Consider the following 19,413-nt stretch of genomic DNA (forward strand, 5'->3'; position numbering starts at 1 on the left):
GATCCAGTATCATGACTCACAAGAGCAAGGCTGGAGCCACATGTTTCAGTACAGAATTCCACCTGAGTTAAAGACAATAAAAACCCAAACCCAACCTCACCCTGAGCTGACGATCCTGTTATTGCAGCCCATCTTTAACACAAATTACACAACTGGAGCTTGAAAATGGCTTGAAAAAGTCATAATTCCACCTATTTATCTATTTATTAGACTAACTGCCTCTTATTGCATTTCCCACAGTAAACAACCAGTACTTTCAGTTAACTCCCAGTTAACTTATTAGCTATCATGAGCAGCTCACAGCCACATTTTCACAGCACTAAACACCAACAAGAGATTTTGCATTCGGTACAAGTTTGTAATTCACTACATCACACAGGTCAGGATAAAGATATGACTACTGGTACCATTAGCACCTCAAAACACTGAATAGCTTTCAGAAAAACTTTTGAACAAGCTATTTTATACTGAATGGGCGCTCAGTCAGCCACAGTAGAGAGGTGAGCAGTACTCTGGGGATATGTAACTGCCAGAGCTCCAAATCACCTCAAACACCCATGAGAAATAACTGCATGTCACCACTGCATCACAAATCTCGAGAACAATAGCAAAACTCATATCTTAATGCAGTAACAACTCATAGCAGTGGTAAATACGCAGCTATGTTGAAGTTAGTTTCCTCTTCTAGATCTCAGGCAGCTGTTCTAACAAGCCCGTCCACCAGGACGCTACCATACAGAATAGATGAGAGAGAAACCCAGTACAATTAATGTTTACATAGCACTAGCTGAAGTGTTAGACAAGCTAGGCAGACACTAGGCAGACAACAAACAGCTTCCAGTGCCATGTCCTTTACTGGAGAACAGAACATGATTCCACTGCAACAATAGGTAATGGGAGGGAATGATTATTCCAGGTATTAGTCAAACCCTCACGTGTTTTCCTACTGCTTGAAAAATCTCTTTAGATTCTGGAAACAGATTGTATGAAAAATGAAATATTGGTCTTTTCCTGTGGGGGCAGTGACCCCAGCACCAGTGCAGTATAATGCTCTTCATGGTGTCTATAATCAGTGTTAATAGCCTGTGTGGGGGACAGATCTCTGATAATGCACTCCTGCCCAGGTCTTATCTTCCACTTCAAACACCTAGCCCTGGACCTGCTCCTCTTACTCTGATTTATGGACTCTGCTTTGTGCATAAATGCCAACCTGAAATAAATCATCATGGTGGTTGACTCGCAAATATGTGAAGAATGATGAACAGGAGGAGTCCAGATGTGAGGAACTCAAAGTATTTTCCTCGGTGGGTTTATTAAAGTAAAACAAATAAAACAGACTCTGAGTTCATGATGAAGGAGAGGAATCAGGTCTGAACACTGTGACGGATGGAGAGGAAGAGCTGAATGAATGTGTGGCCTCAAGTGACCGGGGAGGACTGCCAGCTCTGTGTGTGCTTATGAGTGCAAGAGTGTGTGTGAGTGTATGTGTGTGTGTGAGTGTATGTGTATGTGTGAGAGAGAGTAGTGTGTGCCTGTGTTTATCGTGCCTCAGTGGTGTTGCTTCGGTCACACCCTGCCTCACATCGCCCCAAACCATCTGTCAACTACATGACCAGGACACACACACACACACACACACACACACACACACACACACACACACACACACACACACACACACACACACACACATACACACAAACATACAAAACACACACAAAAAAAACACACATCTGGCCAGAACTCGCCCTTCTACATCCTGTCAGCCATGCACCTTCTCTCTCCTTGTGTGTGTGTGTGTGTGTGTGTGTGTGTGTGTGTGTGTGTGTGTGTGTGTGTGTGTGTGTGTGTGTGTGTGTGTGTGTGTGTGTGTGTGTGTGTGTGTGTGTGTGTGTGTGTATCTGGGCAATCAAACAGTTGGAAGGCCATGGCCTCTCAGCAAACTATTGATCTGTAGATGATTCACTGTCTCTGTGTGTAATCACACACACACACACACACACACACACACACACACACACACACACACACACACACACACACACACACACACACACACACACAGACACACTGACAGCCCCTGAAACTACAAACAAACATGTGGGTGAGGGGATTAAACCAGTATCCGAACATTAAAATGAAAAGACCAAACGGTCACAGAATTAAATATTTTAAAGAAGCTCTAAAACTTGCAGTTCTTCAAGTGTCCACTCGAGGCTGTCTCTATTAAATGACTGAACCTCCATAAAGCCTAATGTTAAAATGTCAAGCCAGCAGAAATAATAATGTCTGCCATCTTGTGTCTAGTGTTGGTCTGTTTGATGTAGCTTTTAGATTTTTAGCTGTCTGCTACGTGTCACTTTAGCTAGCTCCATCTCTTTGCTTTGTTTATGTTGTTGGTTCATAGTTTTCATGCAGAGGGTCAGACAATCTATCCATGTGTTTCATAGCAACACCTTGCTATCTGAGAAAGGGATATATGAGGGATAAATTTAATTATCTGGGGGTCAGGAATTAGTGCACCAGAGGCTTTAGCATGGACGAATTTGAAACGCACCGCCTGTTTTCAAAGTCCAACCACAATGCCAGCTTTTCCATTCAACCATGGCACATGTTCTTCAGACCCTGAAGCCCGCTTTGCAGAATTCCCTCGACGGATGCTCCACCAGAATGATGCATGTAGTTGTAAAAGTCCTCCAGGATGGTCATATCACCATCAAGGAGCTATATAAGGGGGGTGAGTGGAAAAACAGCATCTGGCAGCATGTGGCACGGGTCACTTACTGACACCCCAAGAACTCTCTGCCAGTGAACTGGTGCTGAGGGAGCCAACACATGAGCAAAGACTACAAGGACGTCCCACATTATGAATGTTCTCATGAGCGATGAAGGTGCAGAGAGCACCAGAGAGTTAGCCAGGTGAAGGAGGGATCAGGAGGACTAGAAGCTCGACTTGAGGCCACGTTACAGGATGACCGGGTTAAAGAAATTATTTTATTATTGTACGGACATGTTTTACCTGGTTCAAGGATTCTTTACTCACAACACCTGTGTTACAATACACAAAACACAATACATGAGGGATGCAAAATAAACCCCCGCTGGATCAAGCAAAATGATTTATTACAGAAGAAATGTGCATTGTAACAGGAAATGAGGCCAATTTAAAGACGCCAAGGAGTGCTGCTCAAAAGAACAAATAAATATAACACAAGAGAAACTAACGGAGGACTGTAATTGATCTATGGCTAAACCACGCCCCCTTCACTCAGTCAGACAACTCAGGGACAGGCCTTATGGCAGATGTCACAGTAGGAGACATTTCACAGGAAGCTAATGGTAATTTTTGGAGACAGAAAGATCACAGATCATCTCTCAGTCCCTAAAAGTCTCTAAAGTCCACGTTGGAGGGAGATATGAATCATTTTATTGTTGAAGGTCCATAAAAAGCTTCAGTTACAGACTAAATTTACGGCTCCAAGAGCAAACCTGAAAAACAGCATCTGGTTAGCATCAGCATCTGGTTAGCATCAGCATCTGGTTAGCATCAGCATCTCAGATAACGAGACAGAGGATCAGCATTGGTCAGGACAAAAATATAACCTCCTTTTACCATCTTTACCAAGAGTGTGTCTCTGTTTGGAGCTAGAGGATTTACACTGAATCATTCAGCATGACGTTTTACAACATTTGTTATCTCAGCTATTACAGATAAGCTAATGAAGCTAAGCTCCAGAAGCTAACGTTAGCTTAACTAGAGCTCTTTAGACAACAGCTAACAATGATGTTTGATCACCAAAGATCAAAAACTAGACCAAAACAGGCCAATGAACTCCCAACAAACAAAGAGACATGATGAACAACACAGCTAGGAGCTAATGCTAGGCTAACTTTAGCTAAGGTTAGAGAAAATCCCTTAGTGTCCGTCAGACTGCAGTGGTGGTTCTAGTGTTAAAGGTCCCATATTCTGCTCCTTCTCTGCAGTTTAATCTGGATCATTGATGTCTTCATGAAATGGTAGCAACATGTTTTGGTCCAAAAAGCCAATAAATCAAGCACAGCAGCATTGTTTCCAGACTCTCATAGCCCCTCTGTTCAGAACGCTCTGATTTAGTGGGCGTGACCTTTAGCTATATGTAAATGAGCCAATGCTCTCCACATCACTGAGAGCGGCGCCACGAGCGCCGAGTGCACAATGTTTAGAAAACAGCGAAGCTTGTTTATTGTAACATTACAGGCTAAAACAACAGGCTAACCGCAGCTAAAGTTAGCATCCTGAAGCTAACACAGAGACAGGGGGGACACTGAGGAAAAGCTCTTCCATCTGCTCCACAGCACACAGCATTTAAAATACTCACATTTCCAGGGTCCCAGGTTTGTTGGAGGATGGTTGGTAATGCGCCTGGATTCAGGACCAGTCTATTGGCTAGCCCTCTGTTGCACTGTCCAAAGTTGGAAAAGCAGTCGGCCGTGAAGTGACTAGCACACACATGCACAGTTTTACTGAGTGTAGCTGGAACATTTCCTTGATAAATGAACTCTAGACACTTAGTCTTGTCTTCTTCAGAGATGGGAAGCTTGAGCATGGAACCATGTGGCTGTTTACAGCCAAAAACAGCCACACTCCTCCCCCGTTGCTGTAGAGATTCCCCAGATGTGGGGAAAGGAGTGGGTGGGGAGGGGGTTCGGGGGTATTTGCTCCGGTGGACCAATCAGGTAAGACTTGCTCCTGATTGGTCAAAAAAGGGACTCGCTGACGTCAGCAAACCCCGGAAAATCCAAACAGCTTGTTTTAGGTCAGGATTTTACATTCACATTCTTTGTGTCAGAGTTGCATGTACCAATAAAATCAGACAAAAAGTGACTTTCTGCGATGCATTTCAATCATAGACTGTATAAAACATGGACGTAGTCTCACCAACGTCACCCGTCTGTTTCTGAAATGGAAAATGAAGCACAACAGCTATAGCGGCCATATTGGTAGTGGCAAGGGCTTTGCCTACAGCCAAAGGGCGCCTGTTGGTCACCTGAACCTCAGCTGTGCCTCTTATTGGGGGAGCTCCTGATCTTAATATCCTCTGAACGTCCGAGTTAGAAGAAAATTCAGCCGCCGTACAGCTAGTAGTAAAATTAGTGACTCAGACAGGAGACGTTTTTTGAACCAGGCTGTAAATAGGTTAATTTCTGCTTTGAAAACGGCTTTTTTTGGCTTGGTGTGTTTGTGACTTCCGCTACTTCCGGAGACAGCCTCAAGCGAACACTCGAGAGACAGGAGATTTTAGCACTTCAGCATTGTCTCATATTCTTTGACTGGAGGTTGCCGCTTGATTTCAACGGACAAGCGGGAAGGTTATAAGCACTGTGATTGGCTCATCACGTTTGTGGGCAGGACTTAGCCATAAGGTGAATTGTTTGGGTCTTGAGTCGAGCACCTACGGCTATGAAATGCACCATCTTAAAGACATTTGCTGGTTCACGCTGAATCCAGGGTAATGATTGGTTGATTTCACTATCTGAAAAGATACACACAACACAAGATCTAATGAACAAGAATTCAAAAAAACAACTGGCAGTTTACAATAACTTCACCTTACCGTGCACGTTTTTCTTTACAAAGAAATGCCAAATGTCTGCTTGTGAACTGCTTGGGACCTGGGTTACAGTGGTCATGACAGTGAAACTGGAGCTCTTCTGAAGCAACCAACAAACTAGGATGAGATGTCATGGTGGCGAACTCCAGCGTGGTGCCCGGCCTTGGCTCAGAGTCGACCCCATCCAGATGGTTTAGGGTGGGGCTTCAGGTGAGGGTTCAGAGCAAGATCACCACACAGAACCATTTCTTTAGAATAGAATAGAGAATAGAAAATACTTTATTTATCCCCGAGGGGAAACTACTCAGGCTTGTTGATGAGATGAGCTGAAGATCAGCTGGAAACACGTCACATTTTAAGATATAAATAGTGTCACATTTTTTGATCCCTTCAGTGGAATCACAGAGCAGAATAAAACATAGCGTTTCCTGAGCAGACTCCAGAGGGAGCGCAGCAGTAGCTAACGACAGAAGAACACCCAACAGGAAGATGGTGTAACATGAAGAGGAGGAAAAGAAGAAGAGAGCGCTGAAAACATTTTTGAGGAATGCTGCTCTCATTCACAGTGGCACCACCTCCTCCTCCTCCTCCTCCTCCTCCTCCTTCTCCTCCTCTTTCTCATTCCCTTACTACACACACGCTCACACACACACACACACACACACACACACACACACACAAACACACAAAGCCATCCATAATAGATGCTGGCTGTAGGCAGACTCTGGTGGGTTGGACTTTTCTAGCGCAGCTGGATGTGCAGGAGGACGGCAGAGGCAAGATGGTAGAGCAGGTACTTCTGAGAATACTCTTAATCCTCCATCGCTCCCTCTGTCTCTCGTTCTTCCCCTCCGTGTCTCTCCTCTTCCTCTCTTCCTCTGTCACCCTCTCGCTCCTCTCTGTTTGTGCTGTGACTGCAGAAGGCAGCATGCTGCATGCTCCTTTCTGGGCTGTGAGAGTGGTGTGTGTGTGTGTGTGTGTGTGTGTGTGTGTGTGTGTGTGTGTGTGTGTGTGTGTGTGTGTGTGTGTGTGTGTGTGTGTGTGTGTGTGTGTGTGTGTGCAGTGGATTTGGACTGCAGGGCTGCATGCTCTGTTTTTGTGCTGCCGATGCGTCCATGCATCTCTTCCTTTCTGCCTCATTCAGCTCCCTCCAGTTGCTGCATTCAGAGACTGGTGAGAGGGAGGAAGAGGAGCTGGGGCTCTCTTTTGGAAATGAAACCCAGACATCCCGCGAGCTGGAATCTGTTGTATTTGTTCAGCAGTGAGAGTAGAGGAATGTGATACACAATGCGGTTTGTTTGTGTGTGTTTGGGATAACTGTAGGTTCCAGCTGTTGTCGAGTCCTTCGGTACGTTTCAGTGTTTATCGTTAACGTTGATGCAAGAGTCCCCTGTTCATACCGACAATGAGGGAATCCCTTCATGGGAGGACTCCACTGTAAAAGATGGAGGCGAAATACTGCAAAGTTCAGCTGAAGCTCATGGTGAAGAAGTGGCTCTGGATTATTCCTCTTAGGTCATTCTGCTTCTTGCTTCACTCACGTGATGTAAGACCTGGCTGCAGTGTTTGGGAAGAACAGATTCTCTATCTTTGAGTCTTTTTAAACAACTCTTGTGGTTTGCAGGCTGAACTCCGGGGTCCGAGTCAGTGGGATGATGGGTTAGCGTCACCATTCTCTCCATAAAGTCCCACCAAAGTCCACAGAAAAGTTTCCCTCTCACACATGAAGCACACAGCTGGAGAATATCTGTCTCAGACACTTTCTTGCTTTGGTTGAGACAAAGGATGGGGGCTTGAAAGAAGAGGTAGGGGGCACCGATTGTCAAGTTGCACACACTATAACAGCCCTAAATCATCACTTTTTATGCAGATTAGGGGAAATATTTGTGAAATATTTTGGTCAAATCTATTTCAATGTTGAATGTTTAATTAAATTGTTTAATGTTTTATCTAAATGATTAGTGTTTTATAGAAATATTTTGGATGTATGTCCTGATTCTAAATATTTAATTTCCATTCTAAATGTTTAGAATAAATATTTAAATAAATATTTTTCTAAGATTTCAAAATATTTAGCTTTGATATCCCCCAACACAATCGAGGCAGATGTCTGTCTAACATGAGTCTGGTTCTGTCCGAGGTTTCTGCCCGTTAAAGGGAAGTTGTTCCTTGCCATTGTAACTTGCTAAATGCTGCAAAGTCCTGTACTCATGGTGGATTAAGATAAGATAAGACTCCTTATCTTGTCTTGATGTTGGGTTTCTGCTAATAAAATTTTATTAACATTTACGGGTCTAGACCTGTAAATGTTTTTGTAAAGTGTGTTGAAATAACATTTGTTATGATTTGGCGCTATACAAATAAAGATTGATCAATTGGTCGATTGATATCTAAATATTTCACAATGATTTCTTTTGTTTAGTCAAGATTTTCTAAATCTTGTGCAAAGATTTCTAAATATTTAGCAAATATGCAAATTCACTGTACAGCCCACCTGAATTACAAAATAAAAGTTTGAGGAAGGGGTCTATCCAAGCAGGATTTGTCAAGCTGTTTTTGACGTCAACCACAGGATCTTAAAGAGCGGCATCACAGCACTTGGTACGTTTATTTTCTAACAGCTGATTCAGCTGACTGTGTTTGACTTTCTTGAAAAGCCACTTCACTTGGATCCCTTTCTAGAAATTGTACCTCAGGATTTAGAAATCTCTACTTTATATTTAGAAATTTTAGCAAGTATTTGGTATTAGCTAAAGGAATGTTCTTCACTAATTAGAGTATAAACTAAATGTTTAGAATCAGGAAATTTAATTATAATATTTGCATATCACAACATTGAACATTTGGATAAAACATTCAACATTAATATATAATACTTGACAAATTTGTTTCACAAATATTTCTCTGAATCTGCATTAAAGTGATGTTTCAGAATTAAATTTGGACAAATGTTGTTGTTCATGCTGTGTGTGACTTTACAGTCGGCACCCCATAAAGAGGAGGATGTATCATCAATGATGTTTTTTTGTTGTTGTTTTTGTTTTTCTTTTGCATCAGTAACATCATAACACATCTGTTAACTTTTTGCAGAACAGCAAAATCACGATAAAGCTACGCTCTATGCAATGTCAGTAAAGTCATCTACGCCTACTCAGTGACTGGCTAACGCCCCTGACGGTTGCATGCTGTGTTCACACACCTGCTTATCTCACTTTGTACTGAAGGGTGGCAAGGTCAGGTCAGTCCAGTGTCTGTGTCCATGCATTCACACATTTGTGGTCGTACAGATAGCCTCAGAGATAATCCACGGGTAAGGTCAGGATGCAGGTGATTCTGGTATGTCTCATACCCGGAGGAAAAGTAGTTTTATGGTGAATGTGTCTTGTTTTTTGTCTGTTTTGCTGGTGTGAGGTAAATTTTTGATCAGTCTCTTGCAGGTGGGGTATCAGAGCTCAGGGACATTTTTTTAAATTGTTCAGATTGGGAAATAAACAAAAGAGATGAGATCCCAGGGATCTTCTTCTTGGTGAAGGACAAGCTAAGTTTGGATTACCTTGACTAAGTCCTGGACGTATCATGGGCCTGAGCAATTCAAAGCTTGGCAAATACCTGACTTAATTCAGAGTTAATCAGCCACCAGGTACCTGTGTGGCAGACAGAGACGCTGCTAGGTAAAGGAGAACTTTGGCAGGTTGAAGACCAGCTGTGCTTCTGCATTTTGGATGAGCTGCTGAGGTAAAATGGCACCAGGATTGCCCCTGAACCAGGAGAGAACTGCAGCAGTCTCAGACAGAGACGACAGAAGACTGGACCAGAAATAATCCTCCTCCTCCTGATGAGGATTAGACATATTTCCTTGATAGAGCAAAGTTACCCTCTGTGCAAATGGTGGTAGAAGACAGTTTCTCGCAGTCACAGCATGTGACAAAACCAACCTGGAGACGATAGAGACAAATACCTCAACCAGGTCTGCAGATGTTCCTACAACAATCTGGTCTTTGAATGTAAAGAATAAATAAAGCAGAGTGTCATCTTTTATCAACATCATATTTGTTATGAGAAAACTTTGTGGATGATTAGAAAACCTGATGAGTGTAAACAGCAAAAACAAGAGGACCCAGAACAGATCCCTAAGGGACACCAGCACTAATCCTTCCAAGTCAGGGAAACACTTGTGGCTTAGGTAAGGCTGTTCCTTGGATAAACTGCTCCTCAACGGTCAGGGAGGATGAAGAGTGTCACAGTAAAACGGTCTGTGGGACAGTTTAATTTCTTTTTTTTTTTTATTAAATTATTTATTTTTTAGCTGTTCACTCATCTGAAGGAGGAAAAAAACGAGTCTGATCTTGCGAGTCCTTTTCATACATAATGTACCAAAGTTTGATTCCAATCCTTTTGCATTGGTGCAGTGACAGTACACACCTCTAAGCTCATCAGCCAACAGTTAAAACACACTGAGAAACACAGAGGAATCCTTCCTCTTTTGCTGTATTTGACAGGAAGAACTGGCCTGACTAGCTTTGTTAGTGATGATTGCAGCTCAAACACGCAAACGTATCGCTGACCAGCTGTGATTTTTGTAACCGCTCTTTCACAGGATTAGAGCTTTAACATCCAATGAATATTAAAAGCTGAAACCAGAGACACAAAATTTGAGGATTGAAGCCAGAAGACGCATAAGTTGTTTTGAGGCACAGTGACACACAGCGAGGCAAACACAGAGGCAGGCGTTTCATTCTGAAAGAGTGAAATTCCTCCTGTCTTTCTGTGTGCAGAATTTTAATTGTATTTCCTCAGTCGCCTGTGAGTGTGTGTGTTTTTGTGCATGTCTGTGTGTGCGTATGCGTGTGCAGTGCTCTGCCACGTGAAGCATATTTCAGCCCTCTAAATGTGGTTCTCATTACACAGCAGAGCATTTAGCCAACACTCACTGTTTCTCCCTCTGTGACGCTCTCACTGGCTTTTTTTTTTTCATGTGGCTGCACCTCTCTCCCTCTGTCTCTGTAATGGCTCAGATATAAACGTCCCTCAGCTGTAACCTCTCACACACACATCCTCACAGTGTTACCACCACGTTCACTTTCTTCCCCAATGTTTCCACTGGGCTGTTTTTTTCTGAATGGCAGCCGAAGCTGGGAGCTGAAACCACATTTCCTATACTTACAGTCCTGACTGTGCTGATTTTTGTCATTAGCTTTGGGACACAGTATTCTCTGAGGCATTTTACAGTTTGTGTCTGTGGTTTTTGGTTGTTAAGGTCGGGCTTCTCTAGTTACAAAAATATGATTACAGGGGATAAATACTGGCTTTCCCCGCTGTAAGTCCACGTGCAGCTCATCCAGAAGTGTGGCCCGTCTGAGGTGAAGGGGAGGGATGATGATCCGACTTTACTTTGCTGTCTGAGATTAAGGCTTGTCTGCAGCTTTCTGATGAGTGTGTGAAATAGAACAAAGCAGAGGTACAGTAAAAACAAAAAAAAAACATTAAAGGAGACTTTTATCTTTGTGTGTGATGATCCATGACTTAATATGTCTTGGAAAAAAAAAATAATGCGTCATTGTGAAAAAAATCTACATTTGTCACTGGACTTGCAAATAATCCTTAAACGTGGTCACTGGATCTGGATATCTCTGGGTATAGATAAATAAGTATCAGTTCACAGAGAGTAACTGTGATCTGTTTCTGAGATGAAAGTTAAAATTTTGGTTTAAAACTGAAGTTATACCAATGTATGCTAACCAATAGCATATCAATGCAATTTCCTGTATATGTTAGCATGGGGCTAGCACTGTGTTTTTCTCCATGGTTTTTGGTCCATTGAGAGATGTTTAACATGCTGAATGAGTTGAATAGGAATCTGGTGTCAGAAAGTAATGATCACTTTTGTGTGTTCAATTCTTGGGTAAAACTTCAAGCTGAAAATCCTGAATCAGAGATTGTGATTTTTTGTTTTCAGTTTCATACCCATCCCTATAAGAAATGGTCCAAAGCAAATTATTCTTAGCATTTTTGCATTAAAATTGCAGGTTACATTCAGACTCCAGAAACTGTGACATTCGAGCGCATTGGTATAAGACGACCAAAAACAGGATCATAAAGTCTGCAGGCAAATGCACTGTCAGGGGTTTGATGTGTGAGGCTAACGTTAGCACAGCTAGCACTACCAGCCTTGCTGGTGACACAGATTACTATGGTTGTATGGATATGTGTCACTTTAACCAGAAAGATGCAGGACGTCTGGATTATGATCCATTTTATCGGACTGAGGCGTCCACTGTTTGGCTGCAATGACCCAAAATACATGGTGCAGGGGAAGGAAGCCGTACTCCCAGGTTTTTTTTTCTTCTCCTTTGTGGTCACTTTACTCTTTAAAGCTTCATATAACATCAGTGCAGCCAATACACCCTGACAATCCAGGTTGTCCTTAAAAAGATGTCTAATGCGCTTGTGTCATTTCAACCTTGTCATGCACAATCAAGTTCTTCACAAGGAGAACCAAATTTAGAAAACAATAGCTGGGATCTCAGGGGAACCACGTGACGAAGCAGAGCAGTAAAACTGAATCTCTGGGAATAAACTGCAGAAATATTCCTTTAAATACTAAAAAAAACTGTTTCTGTCCTCACAGGGTAACCAGGACACACCGGCCCCCCCGGATCCATCCATGGCCCAGGCTTACCCATCAGCCCAGTTCGCCCCCCCTCCCCAGAACGGCATTCCAGCTGAGTTTACAGCTTCACACCCCCATGCACACCCACACGCCCACCCACACCCACACCAGCACCCGGCAGCCCCACAGGACTACAGCGGGGTCCCAGCCTCTGTCAGTGAGCACCCACTCAACATGTACCAGTCCTCACAGAGCCACAGCGAGCCAGGAGGGTCCGAGTCAGGGGCGCAGACAGTCACCGGCACAGCCACGGTAAGGCATCATGGGATTGAGAGTGTAATCCAAGCTGTACCAGTACTTTTTTTTCAGTTGTTATAAATCATTTTATCTATGACATGCTTCTTTAACACGTGAAAACTTTAGATCTGTAGTTTGGAAAGATAAGGTTTCTCATTAATTTTTCAGTTTTTGCAAAGCCAGCTCATTTTAAACGTAGGAAGCAAAAGCCTGTGCAGTTGTTTCCTCTCATTTGGTTGTCTTATCCTGTGTCAGTTAAACTGGTGAAGCAGTCATCCCCAGAGTATCCTGTGACGTTCATGTTTGTGTTCCGCTGCAAATGAAAACTCTGAGTTTATTTTGAGAATTCACACAGAGATGATTGATTTTGATCGTCCATTTATGAAGATACTCTCAGAGATTTGCTTCCTGTAGCTTTTTCACTTCATGGGTTTCTGCAAATGATAAAAATGAAAATATGACCTTACTAATGTACTGATTAAACTCCTAAGGAAAAAACACAATTCCACTGAATATCTTTGAACAAACCTAAAATGAGATGAGACCAGAGGTCAATAGCTCTTAGGTTTAGCAGACTCAATAGTATAAAGCACACAGAGACACTCCAGGAAATGACTTAAACACCACATGGTCATATTTTGTAGAAATCCTTGAATCTGTTCACAAACTGCTCACAGTCATTAAAGAACACTGTGAGATCTTCACGTGACTTGCTGAAATGATGAGCTCATCACATCTCTGAACTGGTTCATGACATGTTGGAGGAGCAAGCCTCAAACACCAAGGTCTGCCCATAGCTCCGCCCCTGACGGGCCTCCTAAAGGCCAGCCAATCACAGGGAAGGGAGTTTGTGTAACGGAGAGAGCAGCTAAAATGAAGCATTTTAAGTCAGAGGCTGAAATAAGAGTACTCTAAAGCACCAGGTCCCGTGTTCACAGAGCTTCTCAGAGTCCTCTCAGAGAGCTCCCTAACTGAGCTCCGAGCTTAAGAGTGATTCTGGAAGTTTCTGAGAGCAAAACCGAGCAAGGAGGGGACAGAAACTGATCTCAGAGAGGGGGTGTGGTTGACCCTGATGGCAGGTATGACACAGGCTGCTGCTTTTTACTTGGTTGCTTAAAAAAAAGGGAAACAGACAAAATAAAAGCACTCTGTGCTCCATGTAATGAATGGACAGTAAAATCAACTGATCATTCAACTTGGACTGTACCAAAAATGTGTAATCATGACATTTATTTATATCATGGTGATGAAACTCAGCTAAAGTCAATTAATTGTAACCCAGCTTCAAAATGTTAGAACATACCTCATTCACACACTGATCATATTGATTAGCTTATTCCGTTTCCTGTCCATGCTGGTTGTGTTACTGTAGTATGTGTTTGATTTTAATGATGGACGCACACTCAGCTGTCAGCACTTCCTGTGATTGCTGGCGTCCTTTTAAAAAGCAGTTCGATTTGTCAGAACAACCAAAACAATGAACGACATGGATAAAAAAGAACTTGACAGAGTCTGCTGTTGGCTCAGCTTGTGGAGAAGAATCAAAGGGATAAAGAGGGAAACTGGGTCCCAGGATCCCGGCACAAGGGAAGAGGTACACTTGGGAGCTCACTGCTTAACAAATCAATTCGGCATTCCCTCTCCTTGCACACACCATAGACCGAAAAAAAATGGACATCATCTTCCTCGGGTCGAAGTGAGGTTGTCACAAAAACTGCTCCCCCTGGTGGCTGGCTGATCAAAAAGAAACATCTCCCAAGTCATTCCAGATGGGCTGTGGTCAATCTTTAAAAAATGAATACACCTGATTGAAATGTTTCTCACATCCGATTGTTGTGGTGATTGGGAGTAAATATTGAGCTGCTTTGTACTCCGGTCTTCTTTTCTCTAAAGTTTCTTTTTTATTAGTTAAGAAGTTAAAAACAAGGCTTTAAGTTGCGTTTAACAATGATTGAAAGCTTCCATTCTTGTGTATTTTTTTAGGGATCATAAAATATGTCTGGAGGGAAGAGAAGAGATTAGACTCTCCTAAAACAAAACATATTTTTGTCTCCCGGCTCCACTCAGATTCTCTCTGAGTCTCTTGTAGTCTCTGCGCAGAATCTGGCTGCACAGTGGTGGCACCTCTGACAGGAGTATTTTGGCTCCAAAGCCGTACAGCGGTAAAGGCAGAGCCACGCTGTTTACTCTATGTGCAGTCAATGGCACGCACATTAGACGTGAGTGTTAGAAGAGCTGGTATGTGCAGCAACCCCAAGCAAGAGCGGAGATTGCAGTTCACAATCAAGGTTCTCTTACAGTGTTGTAGTCTATCATTTGGACTTTGGCTGCTGACATCACTTCCTCTGATATTACTAACTGTGTGGATGTTAAAGGATTTCATCTGCATATTAACTGGGCTGTTTAGGGGGTGGATCAGCAGATAAACAGCTGTCTCAGGTGGTACAAACTGTGTTTAGTGTGTTGGGAAAGTCCAACCCAGTATGAGCGTCCACTCTGAGGCTTCTGAAAGTCCTCCTTGCTCCTCCTCACAGTTTTTCACCTTAGAAGCTCTCTTTAGGCTGAAGACACTGTGTGAATAACTTTTATCTTAACAAGAGAAAATTTGAAGAAAAATCTTAAAATTTGAAGAAAAATTAAGATTTTTCTAAGAAGGAGGTCACTAAGCCTCAGGATTCCTCATAAATACAGGCCCAGTTTAAGAAAAAAAAAATACTTGAGCTGTAAATCATGTAAAGCTACTGAGGGGGCACAAGAGGGACAGTATAGACTTAGAAAAACACACTAGCCGTCTTTGAGGCCCACTTATGCTCAGCCTGATACAGATAAAGCCTTCTGTTCATGCTCTGTGTTCATTTTGTCTGTATTTCTGCATCTTTCAAAGCTTACGGATACGAACCAAACAGAGCAGTACCAGCAGAAACTATGGGGGCAGTGTTACTGCCAGAGAGCTTGAGTGAAATACAAAGAAGAAATAAAGATGGTTGAACTTTAGCGATGTATTTAACAGCCTGACCAACCACTGCCTCCTACACATCTGCAGTCCCTCCTCCACAGTCTCCATGTTTGTTTTTGACTTTGTTGTTGTCGTAATCTTTTGACTCTGGGCTGCCCCCCCTAGTGGATGCACTGTATTGGTAGGACGCATGGAAGTATGTGAGTGGTGACCGTAACATGATTTGGAAAGGACCGGGATCTGGTTAAAAGCACCAATATCAAACACAAACCACAACTCTATAAGACTGGGAGCACCAGAGGGTCTGAAGGTCCAGGATCTTTAGAATCCAAATGCTGTGTTCTGCATCAGTCTGTGGTTCGTCCGTCTGCAGGCCTTGAGAATATTCCTTATGGAGCCTACAAAGATAACTCCTCCAGGTGATTTTAAACTCCACTCTGAGCTCCTGTATATCCCCTTGAAACCTGGAGCATATAACACACACACAGCGTTACTCGCAATAATATCTGATTATCGCTGCAACACTTCCAGCTCCCCAAAGACAATCAGCAGAGATCTCCTGAGCATTTCTGACTCACTCCTTCTAATAGAATTCAGACAGTTTTTAATGCTGCATCGGGAGCGCAGCCTCGCAGCCACAAAACTCCTGCTCCTCATTTGTTCCCTGCTTTAAAACTCTGTTTGTTTTCATAAATATGGATGAAGCCACTGGCCTAAAGTGTCATAAAGATGGGGGTTATTTTGCATAGTAATAATGTGTTCTCTCAGCACAGCAACAAAATGCTTTGTTTTCTTTTCCTTCTTGGCTGGACTTGAAACTTAATTCACACAATAAATATTTATCTGAACCAAAGATTAAGCTTCAGCCAGAAAAGAGCTGCACAGCACGGCAGTATAACACAATTCTCCCAACAGAAATCCTCACTTATAACTCTAAAGTTTTCAGGATAACGACAGGAAAGAGCAGGAAATGGATAAAAGAGGGAGATTAAAATGTAACTGGATGCTAGTTGAATATTTTTCACTTCTGGAACAGGCTCAGATGGTGGACGAGTGCGATCAATTCAAGTCAGTGAAACCTCCACTGATGGAAATAAACTGCAGAGTTGTAGAGATGGTTCAGAAGTTTCTTCCACAGCCGGTGCTTAATTTACCCAGAATGCCTTTCTCTGTACAAAGGGGACCTGGCAAAGCAGCAAATAACACCACATACAAAGCCACAACAAATTAGAAGGTTTTCAAATATTCAAAGGCATGAGGAAAACAGTCCCATCCTTCATGGTGTATGAATGAGTCCAGATTTAGCTCTTTTGAAGGTTGCTGTTTCCCCAAAGTGCATTGTATGAAAAGGTCATTTCCCCAGGATCTGTTAGACTTGGAATTAAGTAAAGAGCAACAAATTAGAGAACCACACCTGGTACCCATGATCAGGGGTGGAAGAGAAATGAGTACAGAGGGGAGTTTCCCCTGTTCTGTTTTGAAAATACCCATAAACCTGGGATTTTGTCTGCAAAATTTGACTTATGTACAACAAACAAGATCTTAAATATAAAATGATGAATGTGCCAGTTTGTGTGGGGGAGACCAGGGATATTTGTAACATGGGACAGTTGTAATACTTGCAAATGCTACAATCAGGAACAAGTTGGCAATCACCTGATTCACTCTGAGCATGCTCAGATTAGTCCTTAGTCCACGTGTGAAGAAGTAGAGCCCTGAAGCAGACACAGATAAATAAGTGAGGGAAAACTTCATGAGGTTAGAAACTTTTTATTATTATTATTATTATTGTTGTTATTATTATTATTGTTATTATTATTATTGTTATTATTATTATTATTATTATTATTATTATTATTATTGTCAAATCATTTTCGTAATTACCCAGCATGCTTAGTAGATGAACTCATCAAATTTTTATCATGTTGTTCATGTGTCTGTTTAGCTTTCTGTCAGATTGTTTGTGGTTAAAGTTTTAGCTGTTAGCTTTTAGCCAAGCTAGCTCACGGCTAGTGCACCCAGGAACAGTTATAACAAAAATGCTTGGAGTAAGTTGTAACCTTGAAAAAAATGAGTGCCCATGAAGCTTGTACAGGAGTACCAACAGGTAACTATTGATCATGTTAATGAGACAGAGGTCTTTGAAACTCATGTATCAAACAGGTTATGTTTGGCTTCATACTCTGCAGAACCACAGCAAGTTTGTTTAAAAGTTTTGAGAAAAAAAAAATTAAACCCTGTCAATATCCTAAATCATTGCCATGGTGCATATTTCACGTTATATTTCTCCCCATGGCGTATTACAATTGACCTGGACTACAGGGTCAGTTTTAACATGTTACTCCTTGTATTTGAGATGAAGCCAAAAGTTTCCTGTTTGTGTTGCACATACAGTTTTTAAGCCATTTATTAGCAGAGACTTGAAGCTAAGTAGTAACAACTGTCCCTGGTCTCCCCTACTCAAAAATGTATCTTACCAGATGAGGCATCCGTTTCTGTGATATGTTTTTCTGAGACTACACCCACTACAAAACGTCCAAAAAAGTCCAGACTGTACCTGAAAGCACCACAACCCAGTCACCCACTACCAACAGTGAATAGCTTGTTATAAGTTATTGATGATATCTCCTCTCCTTTCTGATGTCATCCTCTCGAACTGTGTTAAACTGTGTTAAACTGTGTTAAACTGTGTTAAACTGTGTTAAACTGTGTTTTACTGTGTTTAACTGTGTTTAACTGTGTTAAACTGTGCAGCTCTTTCTGATGCTGCTCTGCTTTGACTCCAGCAGAGGAAAGAATGAGCAGGAGAAGGCCTGTTGACTGTTCGCAGTGAGCAGACGTCATACTGTACATCTGGAGGAATCATCAGTCTGTCTGCTGCTCTCCTCCCCCTTTTCATCGACCCCCCCGCTCTGTCCTTTTTCAGCCACGTCTGCTCTGTTTGTCTGCTTCACCCACTTCACCCGCTTCACTCAACAGCAGTTTATATCCCAAAAATATCATTTAGAGACTAAAATACTCGATCATAGTGGATCTGATTCAGAGCTGTGAGAATGATGAGGCTGAGAAACTGATACGAAGAGCTTAAACACCTCAGTGTGTGTCCAACACTTACTTTAAAGGAGAAATAAGTGATTCTTGAAACAAGAAATGATGTACAGTCAGCAGGTTGAACAGATCACCTTTCTATTGTCCTCTTTAAACACCAAATCAATCAAACCTCTTTCAGAAGAGCAATAGTTAGTCTGTTAGAACCAGGAATTAGACCCCACAGCAACAGTACCCTATCCTGATAAAACACATGGTATTGCTGTGGAGAACCGACCAATCATAAGCAAGTATTTAACCCAGTTGTGTTGTCAAATGAAGTTAAGATGGGGACCTTTTTATGATGGACAAGTTGTGTTTGAAGTATCACACATCTCTCTAAAGTGAAAGAACATTCAGAAAGTTTCTGAATTTCTGAAAAGAGTTTTTAAAGAACACTTTTTTCCCCCCAATCTTCAATCCTCAGACCCTTTTGAATCATCTTGTGAAACTTTCAAGTGCCATGAATCATGGATTGGGAAACCCTGCACAAGCCCCCACTGCCCATCCTTTCACAGCGGTGGTTCAAACAGGCTCCTCTTTTAATCTCTGCTACAGTGAAATGATTAATGAATGTCGTTTTTCATTAACTTTAGGAAACCTTTGGAGAACAGTCCAAACAGCTCTTATGTCACCATAACATGGTCATCAAAACAGCTGGATAACACAGAAGCCTTATTTTTATACTCCACAAACCTTCAAACAAGCTAAAACCCCTGCTGACCTTTTTTACAGTAAACTACTGGATACACGTGTAATTAATCTCACACCTTATCTTAACTGCATGCAAAGCATCGTGTTTTGTGTTGCAATGCCTTGCATTACATTGTACTGGCCCCAGGTGTTAACACAAACTCACTTAGATCAAGTCT

The 19,413-nt window shown here is 42.2% G+C and overlaps 1 protein-coding gene across 7 annotated transcripts in view; it reads left to right on the top strand.

Moving 5' to 3' along the window:
• Window positions 1-19,413, top strand: part of rbfox1 (RNA binding fox-1 homolog 1) — a 356,244-nt gene that overhangs the window by 280,836 nt on the left and 55,995 nt on the right. For 6 of the 7 annotated variants that reach the window (XM_074696052.1, XM_074696049.1, XM_074696055.1 and 3 more), the window contains one exon: window positions 12,220-12,513. In XM_074696052.1, coding sequence (XP_074552153.1) covers window positions 12,220-12,513 — 294 coding nt within the window. Of the gene's footprint in view, window positions 1-6,253; window positions 6,385-12,219; window positions 12,514-19,413 lie in introns of those variants that run through there. The other variant, XM_074696054.1, reaches the window with a different exon arrangement.

The sequence above is a fragment of the Halichoeres trimaculatus genome, unplaced genomic scaffold (assembly GCF_033239565.1).
Source record: "Halichoeres trimaculatus isolate MK-OKI-2021-1 unplaced genomic scaffold, fHalTri1.1 fHalTri1_scaffold_20, whole genome shotgun sequence".
NCBI lineage: Eukaryota > Metazoa > Chordata > Actinopteri > Labriformes > Labridae > Halichoeres > Halichoeres trimaculatus.